At 54.5% G+C, this 16,953-nt stretch overlaps 1 protein-coding gene across 2 annotated transcripts in view; it reads right to left on the reverse strand.

The window, feature by feature from the left end:
- The window catches only part of CAMTA1 (calmodulin binding transcription activator 1), a 992,433-nt gene that overhangs the window by 96,597 nt on the left and 878,883 nt on the right, over window positions 1-16,953 (reverse strand). For both annotated transcript variants that reach the window (XM_070768274.1, XM_070768275.1), the window contains 2 exons: window positions 3,510-3,650; window positions 70-1,919 (listed from right to left, as the gene is read on the reverse strand). In XM_070768274.1, coding sequence (XP_070624375.1) covers window positions 70-1,919; window positions 3,510-3,650 — 1,991 coding nt within the window. The remainder of the gene's footprint in view (window positions 1-69; window positions 1,920-3,509; window positions 3,651-16,953) is intronic.

Raw genomic sequence — 16,953 nt, forward strand, 5'->3', positions numbered from 1 at the left:
GGAGGTTGGCAGGTGAGGCAGGTGGGTAGGTAGGGCAGATGAGGGGTGGTGACCGCAGTGGCAGCTTACCTCTGGGTAAGACCACTCCGGGGAGTAGTCGGTCACCATGAACACCCGTCCACTCTGCTGCAGCATCCCCAGGGTGCCCGAGGCCGAGGCGGCTGAGACCACCTCAGCGACGTGCATGTAGGCCATGGTGCCAGCCCCGCCCTCGGCGCTGCTCAGCTGCAGGCCCCCTTGCTGGGGGCTACAGCAAGGGATGCACATCTCAGCCTGGGTGAAGGGGGCACGGGCCCCGTCCTCCGACTGCGAGAGTGCTGTGCCGTCCCCTGACACCAGCTGGTGCCCGTAGATGGTGCCGCCGCCCCCCTCCACAGAGATGAAGTCATTGATCAGGTCGGAGAACTGGTTGCTGAAGGAGATGTCAAAGTGGTCCAGGCTGAGCTCCATGTTGGAGGCGTTGCCCAGGCCGGGCTGGGCCACGGGGTAGAGCCCCTGCACCACATTGCCCGGGAGGAGGGGAACACCCCCGGCACTTCGGATCACCCCGGTGGGCTCTGGCTGCAGGTAGTGCTCAGAGCTACAGGCCTGCAGCTCCCCGGACTTGATCAGGCCCTCGCCCCCTTCGGCCACCTGTGAGGTCTCCATGGTGACCTCCCCTTCCGTCGCCATGGCCTGGAAATTGGCCTGAAACTGCATGAGGTGGAGGGAGGATGTGGACTCTATCCGTGTCTCCATGTGGCCGCTGCAGGAGCTGGTCTGTGACGAGGCCTCCGTTTTCACCGTGGGCATCACGAAGGTGCCCCCAGAGTCACTCAAGCTGCTGTGGGCATTCTGCTCAATGGGGAGGGGCTTGCTGGCGTCCTGCAGGAAGAAGCTTGGGGAAGGGGTCTGGTGGACATGGGGGCTGTGGCCCGTCTGGCTGAAGCTGGACGTGTAGTCCTTGTTGGAGTCTATTGCACTGAAGTCCATTTGCTCCAGCGTGGTGCTGGGGCTCAGGCCACCGCCCGACGGCAGGAGGCTGGAGCCGGCGGTCAGGGTGAGGGAGCTGGATGCTGCAGCCGTCGCGGATGAGGAGTAGGCTTCTTTGGCCATCTGCTGCTCAAAGGAGGTGTCCTCGGTCTTGATCTCCTTGGTCAGGACGGTGGTGAAGCCGAAGCCCCTCTCCACAGGTGGTGAGTGCCGGACGTTGGTGCTGACCATCTCGGTTTTCAGGCCTCCGCCCCCGTACGTCTGGCCCTGCTTTGGGTTATTGAGGAAACAATCGGGGTCAAAGTTCATGGTGGTTTCTGGAATCTTCCGGCCCCCGTCGAGGGTGGTGGAGAGGACGAGCTCTTCGGACACATTGGTGGGCAGCATGGATAGGCTCTCCGAGCTGCCCGTGGTGGGGAAGGCGAACTTGTGGCCGTCGGAACTCACGGCCAGGACGAGGCCCTGAGAGGCGTCAGGCGAGAGGAGGTGGTGGTTGGGGCCGGCGGTGGGGGACATGGTGTACACGGCCTCGTTGGTGACCTCGGACATGAACACCGTGGCGCTCTGGGACAAACTCCCCATCACGGACGCCACCGCCATGCTGGACACGCCCGTGACCACAGGGCTGTCCACCATGTCCGGGTCGCTGTTGAGCCCGCTGCTGATGGACACAGGGGAGCTCTGGGTGGTGTCGGGGACCTCCACCTGGTTGGTAGAGGAGACCTCCGTGCTGTTCTGGTGCAGCAGCACGGGCTTGGCCACCTTGCCGTTCCTCTTCTCTCGACTCGAGCCCTTGCCGTGGTGGCTGTGCTCCTGCTTGCCCTCCGACACGTCATTGTGCTGCACCTCCGCGTGGCCCCCGTATCCCCCCGCCCTCGGCTCCACCTTCGGCGAGATGATGCGGTGTTTGGCACTGTTACACTTGTGGTGCACGCTGCTGCCCGCTCCTGCGGAGATTGCAAGCACAACGCACACGCGCACACACACACAGGTACACATACACGCACACGCACCAGAGAGTCAGAGCGAGGGCTGCGGCGGGCCCCGTCCCTGAGCACTGGGGTCAGGCAGAGCCCAGCCTGGGAGTCCAGGCAGCCCCTACTCCCCACCCGTCCCTGAGGCTGGCATGGGACAGACCCTCAGGGTGTTGGGCCAACTTACCCCACCTGGGTTCTCACATGCCCTCTGAAACCATCTTCCCAACCTGGGCTCTTTGTCCCAAATGGTCTTTTCAAATAGTAATTGAAGCGCCCCAGTGCATGGGTGGTCGGGAAGGAGGGGCTGGGGAGAATGTCATTCTCTAGGAAAATCCTTCCCACCCTTGGAAGCATTCACTCACTGGACTGGGCCTTGCTGGCCAGAGGGGCTCAGTCCGGGATACTGACCGGGGCCCTCCCCTCTCCCGCTAAACTTTCCATGACTGCCCAGCAAGCCCCTCTGGGACTGAAAGCCAGAGGTTGATGGTATGTGTGTGTGGCTGGGGAGGTGGGGGGGTGGGGGGGTGGGAGGTGGGGGTTGACTGGGAAGGAGGTGGAAAGCAATGAACTCTCCCTGGACTAGCTCTTAGGCCCCAGGACCAAAGAGGGTTCTAGACTTCACTCCAGAGGCAGAAAGGTTTTTGGGGCCACCACTGCCTGTTTAGCTAGCCTGAGCCTGTCCTTGGCTCTTTGTACGGTGAGATCCTTCTAAGACCTTAGCAAGGATGGAGCCTTAGCTCTCAGTTGAGTGGCAAAAAAGAAAGAGCCTCGGGCTCTGAGCATTTTGAGCAAGCTGCACTCAGGGCTCTACCCCCAGGCCTCCACTCCTGTGTAATTTTCATTCCATCTGATAAGGGTGACTCTGCTTTTGATGAAAGGGTGGATTCTTCCCTGATCTTGTTCCAGCCTCACTAAGATTCCTAAATGCATGAAGAGTTCTCGGAGAAGCAGCATGACCCTCTAATGGAAATAGCTAATTAAGGCAGCTAGGGAGTGAAGAACTACATTTCAAAGAGCAAATACCATTATCAGAAGCACAGACATTCAGGATGGGGGTGCAGGACACTGCGTTCTTGGAGGAGGCAGAGGTGAAAGCGAGAGGTTTAGCTTGAGCGGTCCTACTGACTCAAGGCTGACTCCCTGGAAAAGCCTCTGTTGGCCCAGTGCCTTGGGGACCTGGCTCCTGCCTCTGATGCCTGAGATCCTGAGGCCTGGAAGGCACCTGGGGCGGGTGGATATGGACGGTGGCCCAACCCCACGCACTCCTGACTGTGCTGCTCACAGCACCTTCCAAAAGGAGGTGTTTATCTGGAGACTGTTCTCTCCTGCCCAAAGGAGGCTGCCCTGCCAACCTCGCCAGTCCCACCAGCCCCACCAGCTTCATCAACCCCACCAGCCCCACCAGCTCCACCAGCCTCACCAGCCTAGCCAGGCAAGATGAAGGAGAGTTACCGTGGGTGCTGTGGCCTGGCTCGTGGCTGACCCCTCTCCCCTCCTGGACGTCACACCCACTGCCTGGGAGCTCCCCTCGCCCGCATGCCCGCTGGCGGCCTGGCTCACCCAGGCTGCCGGTACAGAGGCAGTTGTGAGTCCGTGGCGGCGGCTTGGTCTGGTGGCTGTCGAGGATCTGCTGCACAAGCTGCTCCACCGAGAAGCCCGAGCTGCTGTTCCCGTTGCTGCACGTCCACTTGATGCCGTGGACTGTGGGGAGAGAGGCGGGCGAGGGGGTGGTGAGGTCAGAGGCCACCTGTGCCTGGGGGAGGTCCTGGGAGGGATGGGGCCTGAGCCCTCCCGGAGCGTGGCCCCCTTTCTGCTGGCAGGCTGACTCCAAGCATCACAAAGCAATGCCCGTAGGAGGGGAGAAGGGAGGAAAGAGGGGGAAACCAGGCTGCCCCATCACAGCCCCTCCCTTGGGGAGCTCCGTGCCCTCTACCCCCACCCCCCGCCCCTTCTCCCATCCTTGCTTCCTGTGGTGCCGTGCTGGGAGGGATCGCCCAGAGAGTCGCTTTGGTTTTGCAAAGCTCAAGTGGATCTGGTGGTTCTTCAAAGGGTCGTGGAGTGGAGGCACAGAGAGCGAGGGTGGGGAAGGAGAGGTCCGGGAGGCCTAGGGACCTCCCCAGAGTGCAGGCTGTGGAGACGTGGAGGAGAGATGGTGGCTGGGGAGTCCGGCTCCCAGCAGGATGCATGGCCAACCCTGGCAGAAGGGGCACTCCAGCTTCCTGCTCTCACCAGACTTCTCAGCCTCAAGGGTCTGCAGGTTGAGCTGGGGGAGAAGGGGGTGGACTGAAGGGCCCACATGGCCTGGACAGCGGGTGCCCACTGATGATGACTGGCCACTTGGATGACCGCCCTGCAGTTTCAGCTCGCCCCTCCTCTACCCTGGACCGCTGCCGTCCCTGGTGTTGGAGTGGGGGCCCGGGATGGCTGAGGGTGGGCTCCCCACCTGTCTGGCAGGACGGGGCTGGAGGTCTAAAATAAACGACCTGCCTGGCTGAGTGTGTGGACTGACTGAGCTTCACGCCCACTTGCCCTGCTGTCCTGTCTCAGCTGAAGCAGACCCGGCCGAAAGGCGGCTGAGCCAGGGTTGGCATGTTGGGCACATGGCACAGCCCAGCTCTCTCTGGTGGGTCCAGGGGGCATGGGCCCAGAGGCAGTGAATTCACAGCCTCAGGGTTCGGGCTGGTACTGGGGGTTGCAGGAGGGACCCAGGTCCCTCTGAGGGGGGGATGCTGGGAGCTTATAGTCTGGGAGGAAGCACAGGGAATCAGGGCATAGGGTCAGAGTAGGGAGAGACCAGGGGCTTTGCCAGGAAAGAACAGTTTCCTTTCTTCATTGGTTAAGTTGGTCTCACATGAACTCCAGGCAAAGAATTGTCACAACTTGCAAAGCCTTCCTTTGCTTTGTGAGGGGCATAAGGAAACACGTAGGGAAAATCTACACAGCAGGTAACTTCCCTGGTGACACAGATAGTCAAAAATCTGCCCGAAATACGGAAGACCTGGGTTTGATCCCTGGGTCAGGAAGATCCCCTGGAGTAGAAAATGGCAACTCACTCCAGTATGCTTTCCTGGAGAATTTCCTGGACAGAGGAGCCTGGTGGGCTACAGTCCATGGGGTCACAAAGAGTCGGACACAACTGACCGACTAACACAGAGCAGGTGAGAGCTGGATTGGATTCAGACCTGGATTGGAGCCCAGGCTTTGGTCTTTACTTGCAGTGTGAATTTGGGCAAGTCACTAAACTTCTCTGAGCCTCAGTTTCCTCATCTGCAACAAGAGTAGCCACCTCACAGGGTGGCCTGGGGGAAACCCCGATCTCCTGCTTGGCAGTCTGTGTGGTCCCCACCAAGAGTAGCTGTTATCATCACCGTTAACGGTGATGCCGTGGTGGCAACACACACACGGGATGCTGGCCCTGCCCTGCGGGTCGGCTGATGCTAGGCGAACAGGCCGGGACATCCACAGGCGGCTCAGCCTTGGAACGGGCAGGGAGAACTCCATGGTGCTGCCCATCTCACGTCTCTGCTGCTCGTCAGCACCTTCCTATAGAACTTCAGTGGTTTTTCAAAGAAATCCCGCGTGAGTGTTGTGATCTGCTGGGACTCCCTCAGGAGCACTGCTTTGCTTCTGTGTGCACTGTCCCAGGTGTTTGTCCAGCATCCTTGACCTCCACTCCATTCTGATGAGCCTCTGGCTCCTCTGCTTCCTGAACCTTCGACAGCACTAGGGCCAGGCCCTGTGCCAGGCGGGTCCTGAATTGTGACGGGTCATCAAGACAGGGTACTGGCTGAGTGGCTTCTGCTCCAAGCTAGCTCAGCTGCCTGGATTTGAAGCTGTGGGTGCCTGTTCAGAATCTTTGTGATGGCGATGTTCAGGGGTCAGGGATTTACAGCCCACCTTTCCGCAGGTGGACGGCGTCTCTCCTTGGGATCCCCTGGGAAATTCTCCAGCAGCCCCAGGAGGTTTGAGCTCCTGCTGACTCAGGGCCTCCTGCCTGGAAGCTGGAAGGCACAGCCCAGGCCAGGGGTTTGCAAACCCCGTCATAGTCTTGGAGTGATTTTCTCAAATAACCTCTGCCTAGAAATCCACTATGGAAAACAGATCACAGTGGGAGGGGCCTGGCTCAGGTAGGAATTGGGGTCAGGGCCTGACATCCATTCCCAGGATCTCCCTTGGCTCAGGACCTTTTCCAGAATCCTCAATTTATAGATGAGAAAACAGAAGCTGGGGGGCAGGGTGGGGCCCAGAGGGCAGGACTCAGGACCCCTTTCCTTGAACCGCAGTACACACAGATGGCCTTCCAGCTGTCCATTCCCTGCCCCAGTGTGGGGGTTCCAGAGGGGGTGCCCAGGCTTGTTTCTAAAGCCCTGCATGAGTTCCTCCCTTGCAGTCAGGATGACAGTCACAGAGCTCTGTCCTGGGCCCAGAGCCTGCAGGTTCTGCAAGCCTGGGACCAGAAACATTTCCAGAGCTCCTTGCAGTGTGTTTCCTTGTGGGAGGGCTTGGAGCAGGTGCTCATTGCAAAGCCAGACCAGGTGTTCTCAGGGAAAACTTTCCATGAGTCTGAACTCGAATCTCTGGGGAGATGAGCTGGGCTCAGGCAACCCCCCCCCCCACCCCCGCCCCAGGCATCTGGCCACTTGGCAACTCCCTACCCAAAGCTCTGAGGTCCTGGGGTTGAGCGGCTTCGCTAATCCCCAGATGGGCAGTCACCTTTGCTGGAATGTTCTGGCATTTCTGACCAGGACCCCCCGTGCTGACAACTGCCACTGAGACCAATCTCCTCTGGCCCTCATGAGGGTGCGGCTCCCGAGTTCTCTCTGCCTCTTGCTCGTCTCCTTATGTTGTAAAGGTTATAAAATGAAAACTCAGTGAAGGGTGACAGATTGCAAGCAGAGAATTTCTGGATGCTAAATGCAAATTGCCTACTGTCTTAGCGCATCCAATATGCAAATTGTCTCCCTCCCACTCCGGTGGGGGCGGGGAGAAAACCCCCCCACCTTGGAGGTGGTGAGCTGTTAGTACTGAATATCAAATACTATCAAGACGGCTTTTAACATGTCACGCTCCGCTTCCTGACACGTAATGAATCAGCGGGAAAGGAGATTTCTATGGGGAAAAGAGCTCTGCGGAAGGAAGGTTACTACACGTGCGCTGGCCCCTCCCCCTCCACCGCCCCTCCCCCTTCATAAAAGCAGCAGAAGGGAAACTGCATTGAAAGTACAGTTGATGAAAGGTAAGGTCATGACCTGGGGTGGGGGCTCACAGAAAGAGAAGAGGGAATTCCCCCTCCCCTCCAAGTCACCTCCTGGTGGCTCTGGGCCACCTCGTGCCCTCTCCTCTCCTGAGGGCTCAGGGCTCCTGATTCCCAGACCACAGTTGGCAGCCCTGCCTGGGGTGGAGGAGGAGGCTGAGTGTTTCCTGCCGAATTCCAGGCAGAGGGGGGCCTCTATAGCCACCCATACACGAGGAGGCCTGGGCTATGCTCCCTGGCTGCTTAGGTGATGTGCCCAGGAAGGCTAGGGCAGGGAGGTACTAGGGATGGGGAAGATAGGTGTGGGTGATTCCTCACAGGCCTGCACAGGACAGAAAGTGGCCAAAGGGCCACACTGGCCAGCAGAAAGGGGTGCGGCAGGGCACTCCTGCAGCGCCGCCACAGTCTTGCTGCTGCCCAGGGAACCCCACACTGGCTCTGCCGGGCGGCCTACAGCAGGCCCGGTGGGAGGACTGGTCTGTGAGCCGACAGCGCTGACCCGGCCTATCCACAAGGCTCACCCTAACGACCTCCTGCAGCCAGGCAGCCGCGGGAACACTAATCTGAATCATCAAAATGAAATCAATGACAACAGCATGGCACCACGCTTGGGGGGTATCTTCAGATGAGCAATTCACCCAAGAGGTGGCCAACCACCAGGAAGAGTGTAATTGAGATCTGGAGGCGGGGCTGGGGAAGATGCACGGGTGAGGCAGCCCCTGCCCCTGCCAGGGGCTGGCTGTTAGACAAGGGTTATGTCTGCTCCTTCCCAATTTTGGGGAGTGGTGGTGGAGAGCTTTGGCCAGGCAGGCTTAACTTGACCCCACACTGAGCCACCCTGTCACCCACTGTGGACAGAAATGTGTATCCCCAAATTCTTAATTTTGAAACCCTGACCTCCAATTTGAGTATATTTGGAGACAGGGCCTTTCAGGAGTTAATTAAGGTAAATGAGGTCCCAAGGGTAGATCCTAGTCCAATAGGACTGGTGTCCTTATAAGAAGAGGAAGAGACATTGGGAGTGAGCACACAGAAGTCATGTGAGGACACAGCGAGAAGGCGGCCTTCTGTCAGCCAAGGGGAGGGGTCTCACTGGAGACCAGCCCTGCCCACACCTTGACCTTGGACTTCTAGCCTCCAGAATATGAGAAATAGATTCCTATGGCTCAAGCCGCCCAGGCTGTGGTGCTCTGTTATGGCAGCCCCAGATGACCAATTAATACATTAATAGTTTCCATCAGGGCTTGGGCTTCCCAGGTGGCCTGGTGGTAGAGAATCCACCTGCCAATACAGAAGCTGCAGGAGATGCAGCTTTCATCCCCTGTGTTGGGAAGATCCCCTGAAGGAGGAAATGGCAACCCACTCCAGTATTCTTGCCTGGGAAATCCCATGGACAGAGGAGCCCGGAAGGCTACAGTCCATGGGGTGGCAAAGAGTTGGACACGACTGAGCGACTGTGCATGCCCGTATGCCATCAGGGCTCAGGCCTCCCCATCCCCAGGCTTCCTGGCTAGGGTTCTATTAGCCAGGAGAGACCCACCCTGCCCTTTCTGCTGCACACATAGGGTGTGTACATTCGAGGGGCCCTGAGATCTTTCTGGAATGCCTCCTTTTTAAACTGAGCAGGACTCTGGGGCTCCTGGGTTCCCCTCTGTTCCCTGCTCCTTGTTTGTAGGGAGCAGACTCCAGTCTCCACGACCTTCCCTGAGTCCCAAAGGGCAGGTTCAAACAGTTGCTAATCAAGGGAGGAACAGCCAAGGAATCACCTGAGTCCAGAGGGGAGAAATCAGAAAAGCTCATCAAGAAGATCACCCGAGAGTAGACTGGAGGGCCCGCACAGACCCTGCACACAGCCTGTTCTTGTCAGCAGCCCCACCCCTGAATCAATGCTATAAGACTCCTCACCAGATCCTCCTGGGTGAGGACACACAGCTTTGCAGGGCAGGAGCCCGTTGTGTCCCCCTTTTGCCTGGCGAAGCAAAAAAGCTATTCTTCTCTACTTTACACAAAACTCTGTCTCTGAGATTGGATTTGGCACCGGCGCCCAGAGGCTGAGCTTTTGACCTCACTTTTGCTGCTGCCTTTTTCTTTTTTCACTTTCTAAAAATTTACTGATTTTTAATTGGAGGATAGATGGTTAGATAGCCTCACCGACTAAATGGATATGAATTTGAGCAAACTCTGGGAGATAGTGAAGGACAGGGAAGCCTGCTGTGCTGCAGTCCATGGGGTCGCAAAGGGTCGGACAAGACTTAGTGACTGAACAACAACAAAACTGCTTTACGATACTGTGGTAGTTTCTGCCATACATCACCATGAATCCATCCCTCTAGGTTGTCGCAGAGCACTGGGCTTGAGCTCCCTGAGTCATATAGGAAATTCCCACCAGCTATCTATTTTACACATGGTAGTGTATGTTTCAGTGCTACCCTCTCAATTCTTCCCACCCTCTTCTTCTCCCCCTGTGTCCACAAGTCTGTTCTGTGTCTCCTCTGCTCCCCTGCAAACAGGCTCATTAGTACCATCTTTCTAGATTCCATACATATGCATTAATATACAATATTTATTTTCTCTTTCTGACCTACTTCACTCTGTATAATAGGCTCTAGGTTCATCCGCCTCACTGGAACTGACTCCAATGCATTCCTTTTTATGACTAATATTCTACTGTATATATGTACCACAGCTTCTTTATCCATTCATCTGTCCATGAACATCTAAATCTTACCCTTCCATCTAGCACATGCCAGCTCAAGTGTCACCTCGCCCTGGAGGCCCTCCTGGTTACTCCAGCTCTGGTCCCCACTAAAGCCAGAGTCTGAATCATGGGGACAGGATGTTGTTCAAGGGCCCTGTTCTATTCTCCATGCTTTGAATGATTCTTGGCACATAGAAGATGCTCAGTGAACATCAGTTCAGTTCAGTCACTCAGTCCTGTCCGACTCTTTGTGACCCCATGAACTGCAGCACGCCAGGTTTCCCTGTCCATCATCAGCTCCTGGAGCCTGCTCAAACTCATGTCCATTGAGTTGGTGATGCCATTTAACCATCTCATCCTCTGTTGTTCCCTTCTCCTTCTGCCTTCAATCTTTCCAGCATCAGGGTTTTTTCCAGTGAGTCAGTTCTTTGAATCAGGTGGCCAAAGTATTGGAGTTTCAGCTTCAGCATCAGTCCTTCCAATGAATATTCAGGACTGATTTCCTTTAGGATTGACTAGTTTGATCTCCTTTGAAGAAGGCAATGGCACCCCACTCCAGTACTCTTGCCTGGAAAATCCCATGGATGGAGGAGCCTGGAAGGCTGCAGTCCATGGGGTCGCTGAGGGTCGAACATGACTGAGCGACTTCACTTTCACTTTTCACTTTCATGCATTGGAGAAGGAAATGGCAACCCTCTCCAGTGTTCTTGCCTGGAGAATCCCAGGGATGGGGAAGCCTGGTGGGCTGCCGTCTATGGGGTCACACAGAGTCCGACATGACTGAAGTGACTTAGCAATAGCAATAGTTTGATCTCCTTACTGTCCAAGGGACTCTCAAGAGTCTTCTCCAACACCACAGTTCAAAAGCATCAATTCTTCAGTGCTCAGCTTTCTTTATAGTCCAACTCTCACATCCATACGTGACTACTGGAAAAAACCATAGCTTTGACTAGATGGACCTTCGTCAGCAAAGTAAAACCTCTGCTTTTTAATATGGTGTCTAGGTTTGTCATAACTTTTCTTCCAAGGAGCAAGTGTCTTTAAATTTCATGGCTGCAGTCACCGTTGCAGTGATTTTGGAGCCCCCCCAAAATAAAAAAACAGTGAACATGGGTGGAGTGAATGAATGAATGTGTAGTTTCTCGGTTCCTCACACCCTCTCCAGCATTGCTCTCTTTTTGTTTTATCTGTTCATTAATTCTCCCAATGAACTGGAAGCATAGCTCACATCTCAATAATAACAACAACAACAAAATGTTTACTGAACTTACACTACATGCCAAGTAATTTGTTAGGTTCTTTCTGTGTTAATTCCATTATAAAAAGAAATAAATCACAATAATACCTACCCTGGATTGAGTATCTACTGTGGACAGGGCATTGGGCAATGGTTCTCAAAGTGTGGTCCGAGCCATGGTATAATCACTTGGATGTCAGAAGGCACATCCCCTCGCTAGCCCAGTGATGAATCAGAGATTCTGAGGTGGGGCTCAGATCTGTGTTCTATCATCTAGGGAAACTGATGCTGGGAATTTGAGGCTCATTGGTCTAGAGATTACATCTCTCATCTCTCAATGACCTTTGAGGCAGCATTATTGTCCCATGTTATTAATGTGAGAATCAAGACTCAAGAAAGTTATGTCGCTTGCCCAAGGTCACACAGCCCATAAGTGGGGGTGGGGAGGGGTTGTAGTGGTCCGCTGGGCCATCTGCCTCCCATGGGTCTTCCCAGCCTGCATCCCTCCCAGACCAAGGAATGGCTTGGACGGTTCAATATGGGTGGAGAAGGGAGGGTAACGCCTATCAGAAGGTCAGGGGTTCCTTCCACTGGCTTCACGTCTTAGAGAGATGGGTTCGGATTTCCTGGGGGCTGGTGAGTGTGCAGGAAACTCAGACCGGCCCTGGGGCTGGGCCAGGGGCTGCCCCTCACTGCCCTGCTGTCTCCTGCCCTCTCTGACTCTGGAGGGGCCTGGTTTTCTCAGAAGGGCCAGGTGGGCTGGGGGTGGGGAGGGGACAGAAGTTCTAAAGCCTCTGGCTCTCCCTTCAAGATCATTCTCGCCTGGGACAGGGCCAGCTGGGCAGCAGGGTGGGAATGTGCAGCCCAGAGCTGACCGTGCCACCCAGACCAGGACAGAGGAAGCCTGCCTTGGGCTCCCAGGGGCGGGGCAGGAAGTGGGAGGCAGGGCCTGCTGTGCACCTGCTCTTGGAAGAGACGGGGGGAGTCTGTGCAAGGAGAACATCTCAGCACCAAGACCGAGACTGCTGGGGCTCCTGGAGGCGTGCCTGGCCTTGTTCATTGCAGCCCACTGGGATGTTGCTGCTCAGTTGCTAAGTCATGTCTGACTCTTTGTGACCCCATGGACAGAAGCACGCCAGACTTCCCTATCCTTCACCATCTCCCAGAGCTTGCTCAAACTCATGTCCATTGAGTCAGTGATGCAGTCTGACCATCTCATCCTCTGTCATCTCCTTCTCATCCTGCCCTCATTCTTTCCCAGCATCAGGGTCTTTTCCAGTGAGTCAGCTCTTTGCATCAGGTGGCCAAAGTATGGGAGCTTCAGCTTCAGTATCAGTCCTTCCAATGAATATTCAGGGCTGATTTCCTGTAGGATTAACTGGTTTGATCTCCTTGCTGTCCAAGGGACTCTCAAGAATCTTCTCCAGCACCACAGTTCGAATGCATCAGTTCTTCGGCGCTCAGTCTTCTTTATGGTCCAGCTCTCACATCTGTACAGGTCTACTTGGAAAAAACCATAGCTTTGACTATACTGATCTTTGTTGATGAGTTTCGGGGAAATTTCTATGAAAGACAGGGAGCCTGAAGAAAGACTCTTTCCGGAAAATGTGGGATTTATGGGGGCAGCGTTTGTCTCTTTGCTTGGATTTCTTGTCACTGGGGGTGGGGTGGAGTGGAGAAGGCATCCATGGAGTCACAGAAGGGGGTGGCAGGTAGGGGGTAGGGTCCAGGGGTAGCCGTCTTGATTGTCTGCAGAAGTCTCAAACATTTCTTCTCACTGTGGGGACCCTGGGCAGTGGTGGAAATTTCCTGAAGGGCCAGGAAAAAACTTGTGAGTTCAGTGCCCAGCCAGCTGTACAAAAAAGAAGGGCTGGGATTCAGGAACGTCCAGAACCTGTGGGATGCAGGTTGGCAGGACCACGCTGGCTGGGGGGTCGTGGGCCCCAGTGGCTGCAGCTCTTTTCCTCACAGGCGTGTGATCTTGGGCAGATCTTTGATTCCTCTTGGCCTCAGTTTCCTTGTCTGTAAAATCGGTGCCTCTCATGGGTTCACCTGATGACACGTTTCTGTTCCCCACTGGACTTGAAGTCAAAAGCGGGCCCCCACACCCTGGGGTTCTGATTGGGTGGCATCCACAGGAGGTCTGAGCAGGACAGGGTTGATGGCCCTGAGTGAGGTGACCATTTCTGCTCTGAAATGTCATGCCTGGAACACTTTGGAAAAGAATTAGAGAAGTACTCTGGAAGTCCCCTCACCCCACAGTGGCACTGGGACCTGGGGAGAGCAACTGCCTGCCCTCCTTTGTGGGGCAGTAACTTCTGGAAGGATAACTGGAGCTTGGGTCACCAAGGCAACAGCAAAGATGGCACCTGCTGGGATGGATATTTGGCCTTCTTTACATAGGAGGAGATTGCTTGGTGCTATGGTGAGCAGGTGACAAGTGGCATGTGGTGACAAAGAAAATCCTCCCACCTCTTGATAGAGGCTTATGGAGGGGACCTTTCTCCTGGCTGCCATCAACCTGGGCTCGTTCAGTTCCTGCCCAGGGACTCAACTCTCCATAAAGACCCCCAGAGGCGACCGTTTAACTGCTGTCCCGACAGGTCACCTTGGAGACCAAAACGGGCACTGTGATAATTTGTCTGGACAATGGTGTCCCCTGGAGGCTCCCAGGCAACCCAGAAATGTGGTCATCCCACAGAAGAACCACGTGACAGAGGCGGGCGGGAGAGGGACCCTCACGTGCCTCTCGGGGCCTGAATGAGCCCGTTTAGATGTCTCCCAGTTGTTGACACTAGAAGGCTGTCTCTATGGCAACAAGGTCAATGGGAAATGGCAGCCGCGTTGGTTTAATTTTCACTGTATTCTTGTTGACAGGAATAAAGGCCCAGCTTCTGATTTCTTGGTTCAACTGGATAAAATTTTCATTAGCTTTAACTTCTCATATCCAGACACCCACATACGATTCAACTTGCCCATCTCACCCTCAGCTCTCATTCTCCTATGGGTCCTGAGGACAACATTTTCAGAAATCTCATCTCGAGAGGTATGGAGGCTGAGCAGGGCAGGGACTGGATGGCATATGTGTGTGGGACACGTGGGCTGTGCCCCAAGTGAGCTTGTAATTCCTGGTTCTGAGGACGTGGGGCACAAGATCCACCCTCCAACCTTTTACCATCTTCTACCAGGAGGCATCAGCTATATTCCGACAGTGAACAAGTCCAGGGAAAGGCAGAGGGTCTGGGGACTTCTTCCAGGTGGGAGGGACCTCGGGTGGGAGGGTAGGGAGCTGGTTTGGGTTGCTCAGGCATCACAGCAGGAGATTCAGGCCACGGGGGAATAGAGCTTCCTCTACATCCGCACTTGACCTCACAGGCAATCTCCTAGGGGCTCTGCGGCATTAAAAAGTGGCCTTGGCTGAGTGTTTCTGCGCTGGTCCCGCTAGCTGGGCCAAGGATATGCATCGTGGAGCCATTCAAGGCTTGGAGAATGTCCTGACTTGCTGAGTGGCATTGTTGCCGAGGCGGGGAATTCTTCGTGCTATACTGAGAGCGTGAAGCCCTTGAGGTTCTCTGATTGTCTAGTGATGTTGAGTGGAAGCCCTATTTGGCAAGGGGAGAGGAAGCTTGAGATTTTCTCCTTCACCTGGGAACCACGTGAGCTCTGAATCTTCTCTTTTGGGCTCAACTGCACCGTCTTCTCACAGGCTCTGCCCAGGGGCAGAGGTGGTGGGAGGAACCGGCTGTCCACCAGCCCCTCCAGGCCACTAGCAGTGGGGGCAGGGACCAGGTGGCGTTCTGCATGGTTTCCATCTTTCTTTAGGGAGACCCTGGTCTTAGACACCTCCTCCGTATGCTCAGACATGGTGCCTGCAGGGAGGCAGGTGCCCTAGAAAGGGGGTAGCTGCCCCTGGCTCCTAACGATGTGGGCCAGAACCTTCTATCTTCAAAGAGAAGCTGAAAATCTGGGGACTAAAAGGCTGGCAACAAATTCCAAGTTGAAAAAAATCACCCCCCCAGCTAGAGCAGGGCTGTGTCAGCCCTAGGAGGCAGTCAGGCACTCCCCAACACCACCGCAGAGAGGTCCCCATCAAAGCCTATGGAATCAGTGGGTGGCAGAGTTGGAATGGGGGAATTCTGTAAAAGCAGGGGGTGCATGGCGCCCAAGTGACCTTGAAAGGCAAGTAGCCAGGGAGAGACAGGAAATCAAAAGAACCATGCATGGCGCCCAAGTGACCTTGAAAGGCAAGTAGCCAGGGAGAGACAGGAAATCAAAAGAACCATTTCTCTTAGCGCTCCAGTCTGGGGGCCAAATCAGCTAAATAAAATTTAGCCTGAGGGAGAAAGGCATATTTGCAAAACCACCTGGATCCTCCCAGCAGAGCAGAAAAAGAAAGTCAGCCCGTTTTTAAATCAGCCTATCCTACTAAGTGAAGTAAGCCAGACAGAGAAAGACAAATATCATATGGCACAGCTTATCTGTGCAGTCTTAAAAAGAAAAGATACAAATGAACTTATTTACAAAACAGAGATTCACAGACACAGAAAACAAACTTATGGTTACCAGTTGTTCTTTAGTTGCTAAGTCCTATCTGACTCTTTTGCAACACCATGGACTGTAGCCCACCAGGCTACTCTGTCCATGGAATTTCCCCTGGCAAGAATACCCCGGGTTGCCATTTCCTTCTCCAGGGGATCTTCCCCACCCAGGGATCAAACTTGTGTCTCCTGCCTTGGCAGGTGGATTCTTTACCATTGAGCCACCTGAGAAGCCAATGGTTACCAATTAGGAGTTTGGGGATTAACATATACATACTGCTATGTATAATAGCACAATTTACTCAGTATTTTGTAATAATCTGTAATGCAAAAGAATGTGAAACACACACACACACACACACTTATGTAATTATATCTATTGTTGTTGTTCAGTCACTTAGCTGTGTCTTAGTCTTTGTGACCCCACAGACAGCAGCACACCAGGCTCCTCTGTCCTTCACTGTCTCCTGGAGTTTGCTCAGATTCACGTCCACTGAGTTGGTGATGATATCTATATATTTATTTGCGTGTGTGTGTTTAGTTTCTCAGTCATGTCCAACTCTTGATGACCCCATGGACTGTAGCCCACCAGGCTCATCTGTCCATGGGATTCTCCATGCAAGAATACTGGAGTAGGCAGCCATTCCTTTCTCCAGGGGATCTTCCTGACCCAGGGGTCAAACCCTGGTCTCCTGCATCACAGGCAGATTCTTTTACTGTCTGAGCGACCAGAGAAGCCCCTATATCCAAAGCCACCAGGGAAGATATCAATGTTGCTGCTGCTTAGTCGCTTCAGTCATGTCCGACTCTGTGTGACCCTATGGACTGTAGCTTGCCAGGCTCCTCTGTCCATGGGATTCTCTAGGTAGGAGTACTAGAGTGGGTTGCCATGTCTTCCTTCAGGGGATCTTCCCGACCCAGGGATCAAACCCAGATCTCCTGCATTGCAGACAGATTCTTTACTGCTGAGCCACCACGGGAGCTGAAAGCTGAAAGCTGAAATATAGATATATTATATATAGATCTGTTATATCTATATATCTCCATCTGATTCACTGTGCTCCAATACTTTGACCACCTGATGCAAAGAACTGACTCATTGGGAAAGACCCTGATGCTTGGAAAGATTGAAGGTGGGAGAAGGGATGACAGATATTGAGACGGTTGGATAGCATCACTGACTCCATAGACATGAGTTTGAGTAAGCTCTGGTGATGGACAGGGAAGCCTAGTGTGCTGCAGTCCATGGGGTTGCAAAGAGTCGGACACGACTGAGC

This window comes from Bos indicus, chromosome 16 (genome assembly GCF_029378745.1).
Source record: "Bos indicus isolate NIAB-ARS_2022 breed Sahiwal x Tharparkar chromosome 16, NIAB-ARS_B.indTharparkar_mat_pri_1.0, whole genome shotgun sequence".
Classification (NCBI taxonomy): Eukaryota; Metazoa; Chordata; class Mammalia; order Artiodactyla; family Bovidae; genus Bos; species Bos indicus.